Below are 17463 nucleotides of genomic sequence, written 5' to 3'. Positions count from 1 at the left end.
ACACACACACACACACACACACACACACACACGCTACAACAACCAAATAGTAAACATGTCATCCCTCACCACTGATATAGTAGTCCCATCTTTTGTTTCAGCATTACATTTCAGCATTGATTCATTCATTAACAGGGTTAACAGACTCATCTCTAATGCATTATTGTGCACAGAGCCTCTCTCACACAGCCGATACAGCCCAAGGTTGTTGTCACAGCAACATGAAAACATACTGTAACTCTTTGACACACTGCACACATCAAGGTCAACAAAGATCTGCACCAACACAAACTTTGCCTTCAGTATAAAGCCATATTCTTTGTCCTTCTGCATTCAAAGTATAATGTATTCACAATTTAAAGTCTGTTTATACAGTTCAGGCAATACAGGCAATTATTGCGAGGTGTAACTCTGAGCTGAATGAAAATACGTGGTCATTACATTTTTAATTGGGTCTCAAAAGCCCTTGCCAGCTACCTCTTTTTCATCTCATTTAGTTTCTGGCATATCAATTTATGTACGGGTCCTGGTATAGCAAAGAAATCAATTGACGCTAGGGAAAGAAATGTAATCGTATAACTGCACATTTATTTTGAAGAGCATTTTTCATTTGGAATAATAATAATAATACAAAAAAAGCATCAGTGTGTTAACTAATGATATCTTTGACCTGTTTGTTGGTGTCTAGATGTTGACTAGTCTGGAACCTGGTGGAGGGGAGGTGGTCCAGCAGGTAGATATGGTTCAAACAGTGGAGATGGTTCAGCAGGTAGAGATGGTTCAACAAGTGGAGATGGTTCAGCAGGTACAAACAATTTTATTGAAACCTAATTGATTCCAGCATTTGGGGAATGAAAGTCATTAAATACAAGTGTGAACAGTTTTATTGCAACATCCTTTAAGAATCATTGAGTGATTCATTGAGCAAAATGTTTACATGACTAAAATACTGGCCCAGAGTTTATAAAAAATGCTTTGTAAGTAAAACCCCATGTGAAGTGATAATTACACGGCAACACTTTACTTAAAGGTTGTGTCTATAATGCATTGTAATCACATTTCTAATGCATTATAATGTGCTTATAAGGCTTCTACACTCGTTATAAATGTTTATAATTCTGCACAACTTATAACATATAATGCATTATGAGCAGCACTTATAAATTGTATGTATTCTAAGTTATAATACTTCATAAACCTTGTTATAAGTTGTTATGCATAATTATAAACATTTATAATGAGTGTTATAATGCCTTATAAGTGCATTATAAAGCATTATAAATGTGGTTATGGCACATTATAGACCCGACCTTAATAAAAAGTCTTACTGTACATTTTATTGTACGTGTCATGTTTAATTCATTTATCGTGCCTATTTTCATTGTTGGCATGTTGTTTGTCAGCGTGTTCTCTCTGAGCTGGTTTGCAATAGTGATGTCGCCATCATTTCTCAGCAGGTGGTTCAGAACCAGGTAGAGGTACTGACTGAGCCTGATGGTGTAGGAGCCCCAAAGCCCAGTGAAGTGCAGGGATTTCAGACAGAGTTACAGGACACACTCAGGGCCCTGCAGCAACAGCAGGACCCAGCACACACTCTGGATGATGACAAGGTATACACACCAAGTTTGTTTTTGTTATAAAAAAGAAAAGAAAACAACAGTATTATGGTTTCAGATATTGCAGTATTTTGACTGCTGTGTAAATGTTTTCATTGTTTCCATCGTTTTTTTTATTAGTTTTGCTGATGACAATAGAAAAAACACATCATTGCTAAGTAAATGTCCAAGTAGCGCCTACAGTATTACTCTCTTTTTGTGTCTTATCAGCTAGGGAAATGTAATCTCCTCATACGTTTTATGAGGTATTCATGCGGCCAAGAGCATGTAGCCGTGATATGAGCCGTATAAAAGTGTTGCCGTGTGATAAGACAAGCTTTGATTGGTCAGTGTGTAACTCCAGCCTGTGCTATCAAGGTTTATGGTGTTACACACACTGGTCCTCGTCAAGGTCGCTGCACCATTTAACAACAGTTACTTTCTTTCCCACCACAAACAAGATTGGCCTGGGAAGCCTCTGCCTCATTTCCGCAGCTATCAGGCCATGCCTCATTGTTTGCAAGAGAGCCATTTAAAACGTGGATGGTAACTGCCAGTAATGCCGTTGGCTCTACTACTGACAATTCAACTGTTTTGACCTCCTTGACCTCCTGTCATTTTTCGCCAGATGGACGAGGAAAAGGCCGCCGTGGAGGACCTGCTGAGGCGAGGAGAAGAGGTGCTGCAGCAGGCATCTGACGATGGTCAGAGGGAGGAGTTGACACTCATGCTTCTCCGGCTGCAGAGCCAGTATTCTGCTCACAGGGTGGGTGAGGTGCTCACATCACTGGGGTCTATCCATCTTCTACATGGTAAAATGTGGAATGTTAACATTCCTGATGAACAACATTTTGTTGTTTAGTAAAGCTTCATTTCTGAATTACCAATGTAGGGCTCAGGACGGCACTGCGTGAGCATGTGCTGCTATTTACCTAAAGAGTAGTTGGCCTTGCTTAGCCTTTTCTTGTTCTGTGTGTTCATGTGCTTGTATGCAAAGTTTAGCCTCGACAAACAGTGTGTGTGTTTGTCTATGGCTTAGGAGTTGAGGGTACTGCGAAGCAGGCAGATGGAGGTCTCAATGGATTCTTCCTCGTCATACAGCTTCACGGAACAGACAAGCGAGCTGTGTGCTGAGGTGACACACACACACACACACACACACACACACACACACACACACACACACACACACACACACACACACACACACACACACACATACATACACAAGCTTATAGGGGAAGTCACTTATGTCATTAAGGTGTCACTTAACACTTCTGTGGTATGATAATGTGGTCCAGGTAAATATTTAAAATACCAAAAGTCACTCATTCTTACTTTCTCTCTGTCTCTATCACCCACATCTTCTCTGATTTGTCCCTCCTCCTCTTCCTGTGTTGCCAGCAGATGTCACCAGTGGAGCGTGTCGGCGCTGGGTCTTCTCTGAGTCCCTCCGACTACCTGTTGGATGTCAACAAGGTGCTGCTGGCCATGGCCGACAATGAGCTGCTGCTCAACTCCTCAGAGCTCAGTGGGGGGCTGTATGAGGACTTCTCCTGCCAGGAGGACACTCTCAAGGTGGCGTTAAAAAGAAATGCTTGATCTTTGGAAAATGATCATGAAAAAAGGCCTGGATCAGAATTCTGACTATGCTTCAATCCCTCACATCCCTTTTTTTTTAGAATATCAAGGAGAGCCTTGACCGCCTAGGCGACCAAGTGGCATCGATCCATGAACGCCAGCCCGATGCCATCCAGGGCGCCTCGCCCAGCGAAGTGGCCCAGATCGGAGATGCCCTCACCCAGCTCAATGCTGAGTGGGACCGGCTCAACCGCATGTACAACCACCGCAAGGGGTGGGACAAACACACACGCGCACACGCACACGCACACACAAAAATTCAGAATTGTGCTTTACCAGAATTGAGGCTAAATCAGTAATTCTTTTGTCTGGATAAGAGCACATTGTACTGGAAAACATATTTGTTGGAGTCATGCTGGAGAACAAAAACATGAACGAGCTAAAAAAGGTTAATGCTGAAAAAGGTTTAGCAGTCAATCAAAACAAATGTATTCATAGAGTGGTTTTAACAAATCACTTTGTCACAACGTACCTCAATGAGAAAAGAAGGACAAATGCAAAATAGAATCAAATGAATCATAATTATTGTTGTGTGTGTGTGTGTGTGTGTGGGGGGGGTGTGTGTGTCTGGATATGACCTGACCCATTTTGGAGAGACAATGAATGTCAACTGTCTGATTAGTCTGGAGACGGCAAGAACAGATAAACAGATAGACAAGGGCACACTGTCAAGACACACCCATTCACCTACAACTGCATGCACACACACACACACACACACACACACACACACACACACACACACACACACACACACACACACACACACACACACACACACACACACACACACACACGCGCACACTCACTCTGGTGGTGACCTTGATTACCATCAGAACTGTTCCTTAGGCACAAACATGTGTTGTTGCACGTAGACACTCCCTCCCTCACAGACTCTGTCATTCCATTAATTCACTCACTTGTTGACTCCATAATTCATTTGCAGACAAACTCACTCACTCATTCACGCACTCAACACATGCACTCTCTCACACAGGCTCACCGGTGACCTTCATTACTAGAAGCACAATTCCTTGGCCATAAACAAACATCCGTTGAGTACAGGGTGGGCACACAACAATGGAATGAAGTACTAGGCAAATTTTTAAGATGGAACATATATGGATTCCTTCCATGTTGGTAAAAAATCAAAAGAGCAGACTTTAGAAAAAAAATAATTAATTTTAATAAAATTGATTATTTTCAAAATTAAAATAATGAGAAAAAAAATCATCATTGCACAACAAAATATAAATTAGGGCTTAAGTGGTTAATCAGACTAATTGATTTAATCGATAAAAAAAAGATTATCCACATTTTTTCATGTCGATTCATTGATGTACAAGAATTAAAATAAAAAAATGAATGCACCCTCGGGTGGTGCAGGAGTAAAGTACCTGTCCACCACAGCAGGATTCTAGGGGTACGAATCCACGTGCATCCGGCTTGGCCGAGCGTCAGTGTTCAGTGGAGGGAGGCGGGGAGGTTGAAATGTGTCACTGCATGTACTCTTACGGGCTGGGTGGCACTTGTCAGCAGGGAATGGTGAGTGGAAGGAGTAGGAAGATGGCTCTACATCCTCCTGGTGGGGGCTCCTTACTGGCAGGTGAGCCTGTAGGCCGTATGGTACAACAGCAGTGGCAAGCAGAAGGAGGAATTAATTGGGATAACGGCTAAATTGGGGAGAAAAAATAGGTAAAAAGAATTGTCTACTCAAAATAAAAATAAATACATAAATGTATTTTTTTTAAAACACTCCTCGATTATTCGATGAATCGAATAAGTAATCTATAAAATAATCGCTAAGAAGATCTTGGAAAGTTACAGTCCTAACAGAATATAATGGTGAAGCAGCTTGTCCAAATCCGTTTCCCCCTCACCGTTTCCTTCGTGGATTAGATTGGATTCCTTCCATGAGGGAATAGCCCCCTGTTGTGACCGTCGACATGATAAAGATCTGTTGTCTTGATTTGGCATGTCAGAACAATCAGCCGTCCCGGCTGTTTGTAATTCAGTGCCTTGAACGACAAAACTGTTGACAGGTAGTCCCAACTGACACACGGTTCACTTGTGTTTAATAGAGGTCAGGTGGGGTGAAGTGTGGTTTTGTCTTTTTTTATATAAATTTGAACTTTTCCCCAGATGTTCCACTTATCGGAAACTGGGGATAGCAATCACTACGTATTCAGGCCATAATGAATATTTAAAATATATTCAATAAAAAAACATGATTTTGAGCTTTCGAGATGAATTTTAAAGCAGTTTGATTTGGTTCATTCATGGGAAACTGGATTGAATTTGAGTGCTCATGCTGTATAATCAGTCGTGTATGGTCTGTGTCTGATTGCGAGAAAGCGTTTAGGAAATGCAAATCTTTTTTTTGGGTGGGGGGGTGGATTTTTAAGCCTTTTATTTAAATGCGACAGTGGAGAGAGAGAGAAATGAAATGTGGAGAGAGAGTAGGGAAATGATATCCTGCAAATGGTCCAGCCGGGCCGGAAATCAAACTGGGAACCGTTGTAGCAATTGCTGTCACTGTTATAATTTTCGATTCTAAAATAAATATATGTGTGTGCGTGTTTTTGCGTGAATGCATGTTTCCTGTAGGAGGTTTGATCGTGCCATAGAGGAGTGGAGGCAGTTCCACTGTGAAATGAATGACCTGAGCCAGTGGCTGACAGACACGGAGATGGTGCTGGCTGAAAGCAGCGGCCCTGACGGACAGCTGCACCTGGACACCGCCAGCAGACACCAGGAGGTCAGGGACAGGACGTGTGTGTGTGTGTGTGTGTGTGTGTGTGTGTGTGTGTGTGTGTGTGTGTGTGTGTGTGTGTGTGACTGCGGGTATGTATTTGCCATGATTTTCCTCTGTACATCTGATTGAACCTATCTCAAAGAGAGTTTGTAATAATATCTCATTTCACTGACTGCATGCAGTATTATTTGCCTTCACCTAAATGTAAACCAACAATAACTGATGTGTTAATATAGGAGCCACACTGAATGTTTACTTACCAAAAGCTAAATGAACCCTAGCCAATAAATATGAAACAGCAATATGTTTACATCAGAGATTGAAGCTGCTGGGAGAGTTTGATTTGAGATACTTTAATTTAGCATAACACTGATCATTTTACTGTGCCTAATCAACCAACACATCACATCTACGGTATAGTAATTGTCCAGTACAGTCATTATATAGTGCTGGCAAAATATAGAAGTGGAAACTAGAGTCATGTGAGAGAGGGCAAAGGAAAGAACACATTTTATTTAGTCGCTTGGCTTCATTATTACAAATTGCCTCCTTCCCACAGGGGATTGAGTTCTTTGAGGAGTCTGACAATGACATGGATTGCCTCGCCACCATTATTAACATCGTCATCCACCTGACTGCCAAAGCCGGGGCTGCCCTTGCCTCTAGCCAACTTGTTCCTTCCACTAACTCTTTCTTAAGCCTAATTTATACTTAATTGCACACAGATGTCACGGACAAAAGATAGCAGATCTACAAGGTCAGCTTATAGATCTGTAAGTGAGCTTGTAGATCTATTTTCAATGCGCAACACCGGCGCACAACCACGTATAACAGGGCTTTTACGAGGCACAGAGACATGAGATGCAAGATCAAGTGTGTGCGAAGTGAGAGATCAATTAGCTGACTCACCGCTCAGTAGACTTTAAGCTCACTCTTCTTACTTTATGGGTTCAGTTAAATCTCTCTCGGTGGAAGTGGAGACTTGGCAGCATAAATCCTGATTTGCCACAAATCACACGTGCGTGTCAATCGAAGATTTGCCCTGGAAAGACAAACTTCAGCTGGGGGATTTGGCCCTGAGTGAAGGGGTTCATGTGCTTGTATTGATCCATCTTTCTTCCCACTCTCTCTCTCTCCCTCTCTTACACTTGCCTACTTTAGGAGCTGGAGGAAGGCCTGGTCAGCCACCAGCCTGTCCTGGCAGTGCTAACCCGCACAGGGGAGCAGATAATCGGGCAGCTGTCAGCCCCCGACGGGCCTCTGCTTGAGGAGAAGCTGGCGACCCTGGGCCAGCGCTGGAGGGTCGTCAACCGGCAAGTCCTTGACAGACAGCGCAGGTATTATATCTATGGCAACACGCGGGACAAGACCTCACTGAAAAACGTTTGCAAGATTTGGAGTGTTAAGGAGCTTGGATTCAAATGTCAAAGTTTGACAATGGTGCGATCACTATCGTATCATGTATCATTCCCTTGATTGTGGGCTGTAGAGCATCTTGATTTTACTGCAGGATCTTGTATAGAGGGTAAAGCTCCCTTTCCAACAGTGGGACAGGCAACGTAACCAAATGTATATTAGCTCATAACTTCCTGTATCAGTGCTCAGCAGGTAAATGTCATCAGCATGCTCGATCAGTATACAACTGTAATATAAATGTAAATGTTGGCATTAGACCTGCATGACATTTTGGGCAAATGGAGATCTTAATCGTTGTGTTTAGTGTGTGTGTGTGTGTGTGTGTGTGTGTGTGTGTGTGTGGTGTGCGCACACGCTGTCTTGATTCAGAATGCATTTACATTCTAGTGTCTCTTTGTCTCTACGTGCATGCTTGTGTGTTTATATCGAAATCCATTACCCCCTCTGTTTCTTTTCTTACCTTATGTGTGTGTGTGTGTGTGTTTAGGCTTGCTGGAGGTGATCCAGCTCTGTCAGACGTGGTAAGGAGAAGCGGGGAGTTATTTCTGTGGCTGGAGCAGGCAGAGAGTGCTGTCAGCTGCCTGCCTGTCACTGCCACCGACAAGAACCTCAAGGAACTCAAGGTATAGCGCTGCACCTCTACCCTCGTTTGACTCAATTGAAATTTCACGGTGGAAAAGGCAATTTCTATTTCTGCTGCTGAAGCAGGTCAGAACGGTCAGCTTAGATTGCGTTTTCACCCTTCCTTTGTCTTTTTTTCCTTATTTTCCTGCACGACTTGGTGCTAGCATCTCAGTGGGTTTTCCATACTCTGCCCAGTGTTGTGATGTACGTGCAGTGTTCATGATCTGAAACAGACAGTATTTGCATATGGATTCATCATTTAAAAAGTTAAAAGTCAGACTTTTCTCTCTTTCTCTCTCTCTCTCTCGCTCGCAGGTACACACGCACACACAATATACCTCTCTTTCACAGCACATTATTTTCTCGCTCTTTCCCCCTGTCACTCTGGCATTAGTTAACACGTATATATTGAGCGATTCTTTGTAAGGTCAAAGGCCCAAACGCTTCTGTCTCTCCGACAGGCACTGGCACTGGAGGTGGATGCGCAGAATGAACGTCTTGGTTGGCTGAACAAGCATGCCCCACAGATCCTGGCCAGTCCCAGTGTCAGCTCCCAGGAGAGAGAGCAGCACGTTGCCAAGCTCAGAACTATCAACCTCAACTGGTGCAAGGTGAGAGAGTGGTACTGTAACCGGCACGGCATTCAAAGTCCATTTTTCTTTTCTTTTTTTTCCAGAAAACTGATTTAGAAGACGTTTGTAGAATCGGCCTCAGGTCTTAATCGGTTAATCTTTCTATCTTTACTGCTGTGCTGAGTCAACAATAATTGCTGCAGTATTTTATGTACAATACCTCCCGGCTTATTCCTTGTGTGCCTCAAACCCCACTGCACCCCAAACCACACTCCTACCCACTGCGATATGCTTTCACCCAACCCCAAACCTGCCCCACCCCTCTCCCTCGCAGGTGAACCGCGAGTTGTTAGAAAAGGTGGGCGAGGTGGAGGCTAACTTGCAGAGCCACAGCCAGTTTGAGGACCGGATGAACAGACTTTCTGACTGGGTCCTGGTCACACACCAGACACTGACGACCAGAGGCCTCAGCCACGCCCAGGCACAGGTAGAGACCATCTCTCGTCTCTAAAGAACACAGTGGACCGACAAATACACACATTTAACGTTGCACACTTGGTGCCTGAAATCAGTAACCACTGTTACTCTTTGTTGTAGGTTCTAGAGGCCTCAATGAAGGAGAGGAAGAGAGAGCTGGAAGACCTGCTGGCTCGTTCCATAGACCTGCAAAGGCGACAGCAGCTGATGCCCGAGGAAAAGGTCGACCAGTTGCTATAGTAACGTGCACATGTATATCGGCTGAAGTTGAAATAGTTGAATTTTATTATCGGGCGTTCTAGCGTCTAAATTGTACTTTTTTTTGCTTTGTGTTCAGAGGTTTGATGTGTTGTCTGAACTTATGTGGTAGCAATGTGGTGCTGCAAATGGATTGACTGTATTTCTATTGTTATGTGTAGAGTAAGGTGGAGCAGCTGGCAGCCGACTGGAAAGCTCTGGACAACCGGCTGAGGGATTCTCTCCATCAACCTGTATCTCCATGGACACAGCACGTTGTCCAGCATCAGCAACTCGGTAAAGTCCATCTCTGTTCTTCTTGTGTCTACTTGAAGATGTTTTTTTTCCCGTTTCCATATAATTCCATTCACATGCATCTTAATATCTAATATATCACTGAACACACAGTGTTCGTTAAAATGTGTTCTCTATTAAATCCTCCATTTTATTGTTGCATTGAAATTTTACCCTTTCAATCATATGGACATACATCAAACATAAAATGTACTGGAAGTGGCAGGTAGCTTTGCACATGCTTGCATAGCAGAAGTAATTGCTGTTATGAGAAAAAACAATTTTCTAATCGGTACTGTTTATTCTATATGTCAGTGGTTCTTGCGGAACTTGAACCGTTTTAGGCCTTGACCCCCAAAATAATCATATTTGAACTGGGGACTCCACAAAATAATCATATTTGAACTGGGGACCCCACAAAATAATATTTTTTGAATTTGAGGCATTACATTTGAGGCATTATATTTAGTTTTACTCTGTTCCATAGATAAATATTTGTGAAAGTAGCCGATCTACAAGCTCACAACGCCTCGCAGTGCGAACTTGTAGTTCTGCTATTTTCACAACTTTTGACTCTTTCTTGTTTTATTTGACAATTTGGCCAATGGTTTAACAGTTTTTATAGTATACTGTAGTTTGTTGATTACTTTTGATGCAGTAATCTTAGTTTTTCTCTTCTTTTTTGAGTTATTAAAAAGATCTTAAAGTTCTTAAATTGTCACTTCACTGTCATCTAGCCCCCCCCCCCCCCCCCCAAATCATGCAGGGGGTCCCAACCCACAGGTTTAGAACCACTGCTATATGTGACAATATATGAGGAGGAAGTAGATGGGGACTAAACGACAAAATGCGAATAACGTGTCAACAGAACATGCCCCGACTCCCATGTTTGCAGCCATTTTTAAGTCCCTCTCTCACCCCACCCCAGTGTCTTCGGTTCCCTCGGCGGTCCAGATGGCCAGCCTTGTGAGCGAGGACCCCCACCACCAGACCCCCCACACCCCGGAGACCGTGGCGCCCACTGACCTCAATGAGACGGCCACCGAGCTGGCCAACTGGCTGCTGCTCATCACCCAGATGCTCAAGTCCAACATCGTCACCGTGGGCGACACGGAGGAGATCAGGACCACCATGGGACGTCTGCAGGTGGGAATGGAGGAGGACGATTATGCAGTAAAGCCCAAGTGATACGCAATTGTGCTTGGGTGTCATGATCCGAAAATAGCCCATGTCCCAGAGCTTGTGGGGCTGTTATTTTCAGTGCATGACACCCGCACGCAGCTATTTATGAATCAGGCTTGAGTTGTGAAGTTTACACAGCTTTTTGCAGCTTTTTTCACTTGTGTTTTTGATAAGAGGACACAAGCGTATTGTGGGGGGAAAAAAGGAAAATACTTAAAATACTGTGTGTGTGTGTGTGTGTGTGTTGTCCTGGCAGGTGACTAAGATTGACCTTGAACAGCGCCACCCCCAGCTTGAGGACATTTTCACACTGGCCCAGAACATCAAAAACAAGACGTCTGACCTGGACATTCGCACGTCCATCACAGAGAAACGTACGTCCACAGCAAAACCTTTACATTGAAACCATCATATATACTTTTTGTGTATGTTTATATGAAACGCATTATCTGTAGACAGGCTAATTACAAGCAAAGCAATGACTAAATTAGTCTTTTGTATCTCTCTCCAGTGGAGAAAGTTCGCAGCCAATGGGATAGCACGCAGCATGGCGTTGAGGCACGCCTCAGGCAGCTGGACAACATGATTGGTCACAGCAACCAGTGGGAGGAGCAGAGACAGGAGACGATGGCCCTGATTGGGCAGAACGAGAGGCTTTTCCAGAACCTGTTGCAACAGTCCAGAGAGCCCCTGACTAAACAACTCACTGACAACAAGGTGAAGGGGAATTTAGCATTTTCACATGATGGCCATTTTGCTCTTATTCCTAACCGGGACTCTGTCCTATCTGACTCTCTGTCTCTGTCATGGCACCGTCCTTATAAAAATGTACTCAAGGGTAACTGACTCCCTGTGCTCGTAATAGACAAAAAGAACTCTGACCCAATGATCCTACTCTATGGAACGGGTAATTTATCCACTTGTAATCTGCATGAGGTGGACTTAAGTGAATTAATCATGTGTCCGTAATACATCACGTTTGGACCTTAATATACCCTGATACACTGACATCATCCATCATGTTAATTGTGATGCTGACTTGGCTATGAGTCTTTGGACAACTCATTCAGCCAAGCTGCAGTACAGCCACCCAAACACTAGGGGGAAACTGTGCTCAACAGTTACTAGAGAAACAACACTTTCCTCTTGCTTTTGTAAATCTCTTATGCCGTTGTAAATAAGAGTGCTGAAATATACCTTTACTACTGAAAACAAACACCAAATGTAAGAGGTGAATTCAGATTTTTTTTTAAACCCATAGTGGAATGGCCCTCAGTGAAAGTAGGTTACCTGGCTGTCCTTTTACTGTACATAACAAATGCCACCCTTTTAACATTAGGTTTTAACATACTGTAGTAGGGCAAAGAAGTGTCATGGTAGCTTTTGGCATCAGCATGTGGACGTCAGAAATACCTGCCCATGTGTCACAATATGACGCATAGAAATGGGAACAGTGTTGTGCTGCTGACCATCTAAAAAAGCCCTCAGCCGCCGTTTGGCAGTGGTGTTCATGTCAGTGACTCGTTCCGCAGGCCTTCCTCCAGGACCTGGGCCAAGGCCAAGGGACGGTGGCTGCCTTCAACGAGTTGTCCAATCACCTGCTGCGGGAGTATGCCACTGACGACACCAGGAGAATCAAAGAGGTCACAGACAAGCACAACGCAGCCTGGAACGGCATCAACAACAGGTAGACACACATGCACGTGTGTGTGCTCTCACACACACACACACACACACACACACACACACACACACACACACACACACACACACACACACACACACACACACACCATTCAATACTATTACCGATGAGGGAGCTGAGGTTGTGGTCAGTAAGTAATCATGAAGTAGACCTACTCCCTGAATTACAATAGGTTCCATAGGTCCAGGAGCCAGTTGCACCACATTGGCTTTTTAAAAGCCATTTAAGCTACAGTATAACTAGGCTAAGTTTGAACTTAGTTTGAGGTGGTGCAACTGGCTCCCTGGTGTACTGTCTCGCAGAGATACGATGTGACTGTGCTGTTAATGTGTGGTGACAGGGCGAGTGACCGGCAGGCCCAGCTGGACTGTGAGCTGAAGGGCCTGCAGACGTCCCTCCGAGAGCTGGAGGCTTTCCTCAAATGGCTCCAGGAGGCAGAGACCACCGTCAATGTTCTGGCCGACGCCTCTCAGAGGGAGGAGCTGTCTCAGGACTCCGCCCACGTGAAGGAGTTGCGAGGACAACTGGAGGTACGTACATAGATATAAATGGTGCATTTATATAGCGCTTTTATCCAAAGCGCTTTACATTTATTGTGCCATTAACCCATTCACACACACATTCATACGCCGATGGCGGAGGAAACCATGCAAGTCACCAACCTGCTCATCGGGAGAAATAAGGGGTTCAGCGTCTTGCTCAAGGACACGTCGACACTAACTCTAGGGGAGCGCACCAGCCCGGGATTGATCTGGGAACCTTGCGGTTTTCCAGTTCACTCTACCCGGCCACTCTACCCCTGAGCCACTGCCGCCCCATATATAGATATAGAAACCTAGATACCTCATTGACCTCTGCAGTTCATTGAAGCGACCTGTATTGCAATACCTTGTATTGCTTCCGCCCTCCCTTGGGAGGTTTCCGCGTGCGTCACAGAAGGGGACGTTTGCTAGGCCTCTGATTGGCCTACCGAACGTCCCCTTCTGTGACGCACGTGGAAACCTCCCGAGGGAGGGCGGAAGCTGGTGCGTGCCCGAGATATAGACGCCTCAGAGTCGGAGGAGGCGTCTACCTTTATATGTCTATGGGTACGTAGGCCAGGAAACCGAAGGGAGCGCTGGATCTGTGTGAGTGTGGTTGTGTGTATGCTTGCATGGCTAGGTGCTATATCCTATCCATGGACAGGTGCTATCCTATTAGTTTTTGCTGTCATCCTTTGTTAACACACCCTTCAGTTAAAGGACAGGGGCTGTGGTGTGTGTGCGCACACCCATATGTACACACTCACTGCCAGTTAAAGATGTTTGAATGAGATGCTGTGTGTGCTTTCATATGTGTGAGGCTGCAGCTCATTGATCTTTTTGTCCTGTTGCTGATCAGGAATTCTGTTTGTGTGTGTGTGTGTGTGTGTGTGTGTGTGTGTGTGTGTCCTTTCACTGTCTTGTCATTTGCACAGATCTCCCCCACTGGGGGAGTCTGTTGACACAAGTTATATTCCCCCTTTATGTAATGTTTAATTCAGGACCACTTCACCTAACTTTCACCTCTAGATAAAGTAGCCATTAATCCTAAAGCCCTAACATATTGAAGTCAAAGGGTCCTGTTCCCATATCTTGTTTGGATTACACACCATGTGGCTCCCATTCACACGGATCCTTCCTCCCCCTTTTAGACTGGGGCATTCATTCTGCATATCGTCGCTGTTGGTCCAATGTACTTATTTAGTCACAAGCTATTGTTACACTGTACATTTTCATTGGTTAAATATTTGTAAAACCCACACACAGACTTAACGACTTTCAACCTATTTTGGGCATGGCATTATAGGTGAACATTATTAGTTCAGTTCTAAATTGTTCTGTTCTATTTAAAAAATAGCGAAAATACAATAGCCAATCTACAAACAGATCCACTATTTTTGCGCCATATTGTCATACGACAAAGTAATAGACCATTCATTTATGAAAAACATAAAAAGATACACAATATAGAGATACAAGGTTTCTGTCCGACATCGTCAATATACAATATTACACGTACAGGTACACACATCTGCTGTAGCTCTGATAAGAAACCCTCGTTAGGCAACACAATACGCTGATGGCACACACTCACACTCACACACACACACACACACACACACACACACACACACACACACACACACACACACACACACACACAGCCACACAGCCACACACAGCCACACAGCCACACAGCCACACACAAACACAGCCACACACACACACACACACACACACACACACACACACACACACACACACACACACACACACACACACACACACACTGCTTGTGCAATGCATCGCTGCCATAATGACGTGCTCCATCCCTTTGTCTCGGATGCCGTCATGCTACGCCTCCCCTCTTCCAACACCCAGACATGGGTTTACAAGCAGGCCAAGGTTTCAGCTATAGGTGAGATGCATTGAGCAGCATGCATGAATGTACAGCTGTTTTTTTCTGGAGGATTCCATTAGCGCAGAGGGGGCATCAGGCCGTCTCTCAGCCGTCTCTCAGCTCGGGGTGTGACATGGTACCGGTAAACCTTGCAGGAAACGGATGGTGCCTCTCTGCTGATAGCGCTTATGTTTTTGTGGGGCATTGTCATTACGCCAAACTCTAATTCATCAGTATCGACCCCTGGCTAGTTTTGAATTCTAGGCCAGACGTGCATAATATATAATGATTATTTTTTCTGCCTTCACTTTTCACTGTTTTCACTTATTCTGATGTTCATCTTGGCTGACGAAGCTGCATGTCTTCATCTTAATTTGATGTTTTTCATATCTGTTTGAGTGTCAGGCCTCTCCCCTCTCATCACGCGGGTCATTGTGAAGTAGATGAAGTACAACACACACACACACACACACACACACACACACACACACACACACACACACACACACACACACACACACACACACACAGACTTTCCTCATCTCTTTTCATGGCGTCTGTCTTTGTTCTTCTCTCTCTCTCTGTGGCAGAGCTGGTGTGAAGATTGATGGATGGCATTCAGAAGTATGAGCTGGGTTAATGAAATAGAGGAAACGTAAAAGCAACAGAGAGAGTAGATAAGATGAACAGAGTCAGAGATACAGTATGTACTGTTCAGAATGCTGTCCCCCAGTGACTGTACAGCTCCCATCGATTTCTCTGTCACTATCCAATGTCAAGTTGTCCGTCCTGCTTTAATCACATTTTTGACAGTATGCCTTTGTTTTCTCCACCGGTTGTTTCATTATCAGGATTTCAGCCCAAGGGTTTTGTGTGCCGCCATGCACAATAACAGTTTTTTTTTTCATTTCGGCTAATGAACTAGTTTTAACATTTAGAGGTTGTATCTATTGTTATCAGAATTGCACACAAGTGGTTTGTGTGTTTAACCGAGTCTGTTAGAGGTGTGTAATTTGTCTGTGCAAGCACAGATAACTTTTTGGCAAACTGTGAAGGACAGTTCAGACACTGTATGTCTTACACATCTAGAAGCATCCCCTTCTGAAACTGTGGCTCTGTGTGATGCCAGTTAATGTGAGCATTTCTCATTTCCATTGCCATAAAGGTCGCTCGTCGTATAAACACCATTGCCCTTTTCTATTAATTAAAATACTTACTGTTAGCAGGTGGGTGTTGGTGGTTTTATGGTGCAGCACAGATCTGGGTTCATTTCATGTTCTACTGCGGTTTTCTGACACAAAACCAGCATGGAGCCTGGCATGAACCAAAGTGAAAACAAACACACACACGCGCGCGCGCACACACACACGCACGCGCACGCACGCACGCACGCACACGCACACGCGCACACTCACAGAATAACATGTGGTGCAGACAGAGGGTTGTGGGCAACAAAGATGCACACACAAAGATGCACTCACACACACACACACACACACACACACACACACACACACACACACACACACACACACACAGTGTGCATGATGAAAACCACTTCCCATAGTGGCCTTTTGCCCTTTCTGCTACATACCCTTATTGCTTTCTCTCACTGTGTGTGTGTGTGTGTGTGTGTGTGTGTGTGTGTGTGTGTGTGTGTGTGTGTGTGTGCCCCTATAATGTTACCTGAAGTTACTGCAGAGAATGCTAGAGCACGTCTTCCTCCTGTCTCCTACTGGGAGCCCACAACCGTCAGCACTGTAACATTAACACAGCATACCCTCCTCCTGTCTATTACTGGGAACACACTGCGGTCAGCGCTGTACAGAGTAAAGTCCTCACTGAGAGTTAAATTAACATGGAGGATTTGACTGTTTAGCATTAACAAGATTTAGCAGTGCACTATCCCCCTGTTAATTTGTTGTGAAGTAGAATCAATGAGGTGTGGAATGACTGAAATGGACGGCACTAGCCAGTTAAACCTTCCAGCTAAACCAAAGCTCTACAGCTCTCCTCAGTGTTAATCCAACTCTGAGAGTGTACAAATTGAACCAAACTAGAGGTTCGGGCCACTACTCGGCCCTCACACCTACGTTGCACTGCCAATCCAACCGATATGCCCATGTATCGAGATCCCTGATGTCATCAGTAATATGCTCATATATGGGCATGCCCATATATGGTCATATCGGTTATATACTGTATGGAGCTGACTGTTTTGTTTGCACCTGATGCCATCAGCCATGACGACACATTGAGGTTAGACAACACACTCCATATTTGGGCGTAGCTGCTTTGGGTACTCCTTACATGGTTATGGCTGAGTCATAGTGACATGAGTGTGATGACATGGCCAGCCGGCTGGCCGGTCCTCCCATTAGCCAATTTTAATATATGAGATGCTTTTGGTTTGGTTACATTATTTTGTACACTCTCAGTTACAAATGGATAAATTAACACCGAAGATTTTACTGTGTAATGTACGAGCGTCGAGCACTCTAAAAATATGAAGGCATACATGTTGCGCCTCCGTGTGCACGCTTC

The 17463-nt window shown here is 44.4% G+C and overlaps 1 protein-coding gene across 1 annotated transcript in view; it reads left to right on the top strand.

The window, feature by feature from the left end:
• The window catches only part of utrn (utrophin), a 227020-nt gene that overhangs the window by 74599 nt on the left and 134958 nt on the right, over positions 1–17463 (top strand). Inside the window, exons 40-58 of the mRNA XM_084082101.1 lie at positions 689–805; positions 1455–1610; positions 2224–2361; positions 2635–2730; positions 2857–2877; positions 3000–3173; positions 3278–3450; positions 5844–5994; positions 7153–7328; positions 7895–8030; positions 8493–8642; positions 8938–9090; positions 9201–9302; positions 9500–9614; positions 10540–10757; positions 11050–11167; positions 11305–11510; positions 12326–12480; positions 12839–13028. Of these exons, the coding sequence (XP_083938227.1) occupies positions 689–805; positions 1455–1610; positions 2224–2361; positions 2635–2730; positions 2857–2877; positions 3000–3173; positions 3278–3450; positions 5844–5994; positions 7153–7328; positions 7895–8030; positions 8493–8642; positions 8938–9090; positions 9201–9302; positions 9500–9614; positions 10540–10757; positions 11050–11167; positions 11305–11510; positions 12326–12480; positions 12839–13028 (2745 nt within the window). The remainder of the gene's footprint in view (positions 1–688; positions 806–1454; positions 1611–2223; positions 2362–2634; positions 2731–2856; positions 2878–2999; positions 3174–3277; positions 3451–5843; positions 5995–7152; positions 7329–7894; positions 8031–8492; positions 8643–8937; positions 9091–9200; positions 9303–9499; positions 9615–10539; positions 10758–11049; positions 11168–11304; positions 11511–12325; positions 12481–12838; positions 13029–17463) is intronic.

The sequence above is a fragment of the Gymnoscopelus microlampas genome (genome assembly GCF_963454915.1).
Source record: "Gymnoscopelus microlampas genome assembly, chromosome: 16".
Taxonomy (NCBI): Eukaryota; Metazoa; Chordata; class Actinopteri; order Myctophiformes; family Myctophidae; genus Gymnoscopelus; species Gymnoscopelus microlampas.
This window is presented reverse-complemented; position numbering and strand designations above follow the sequence as displayed.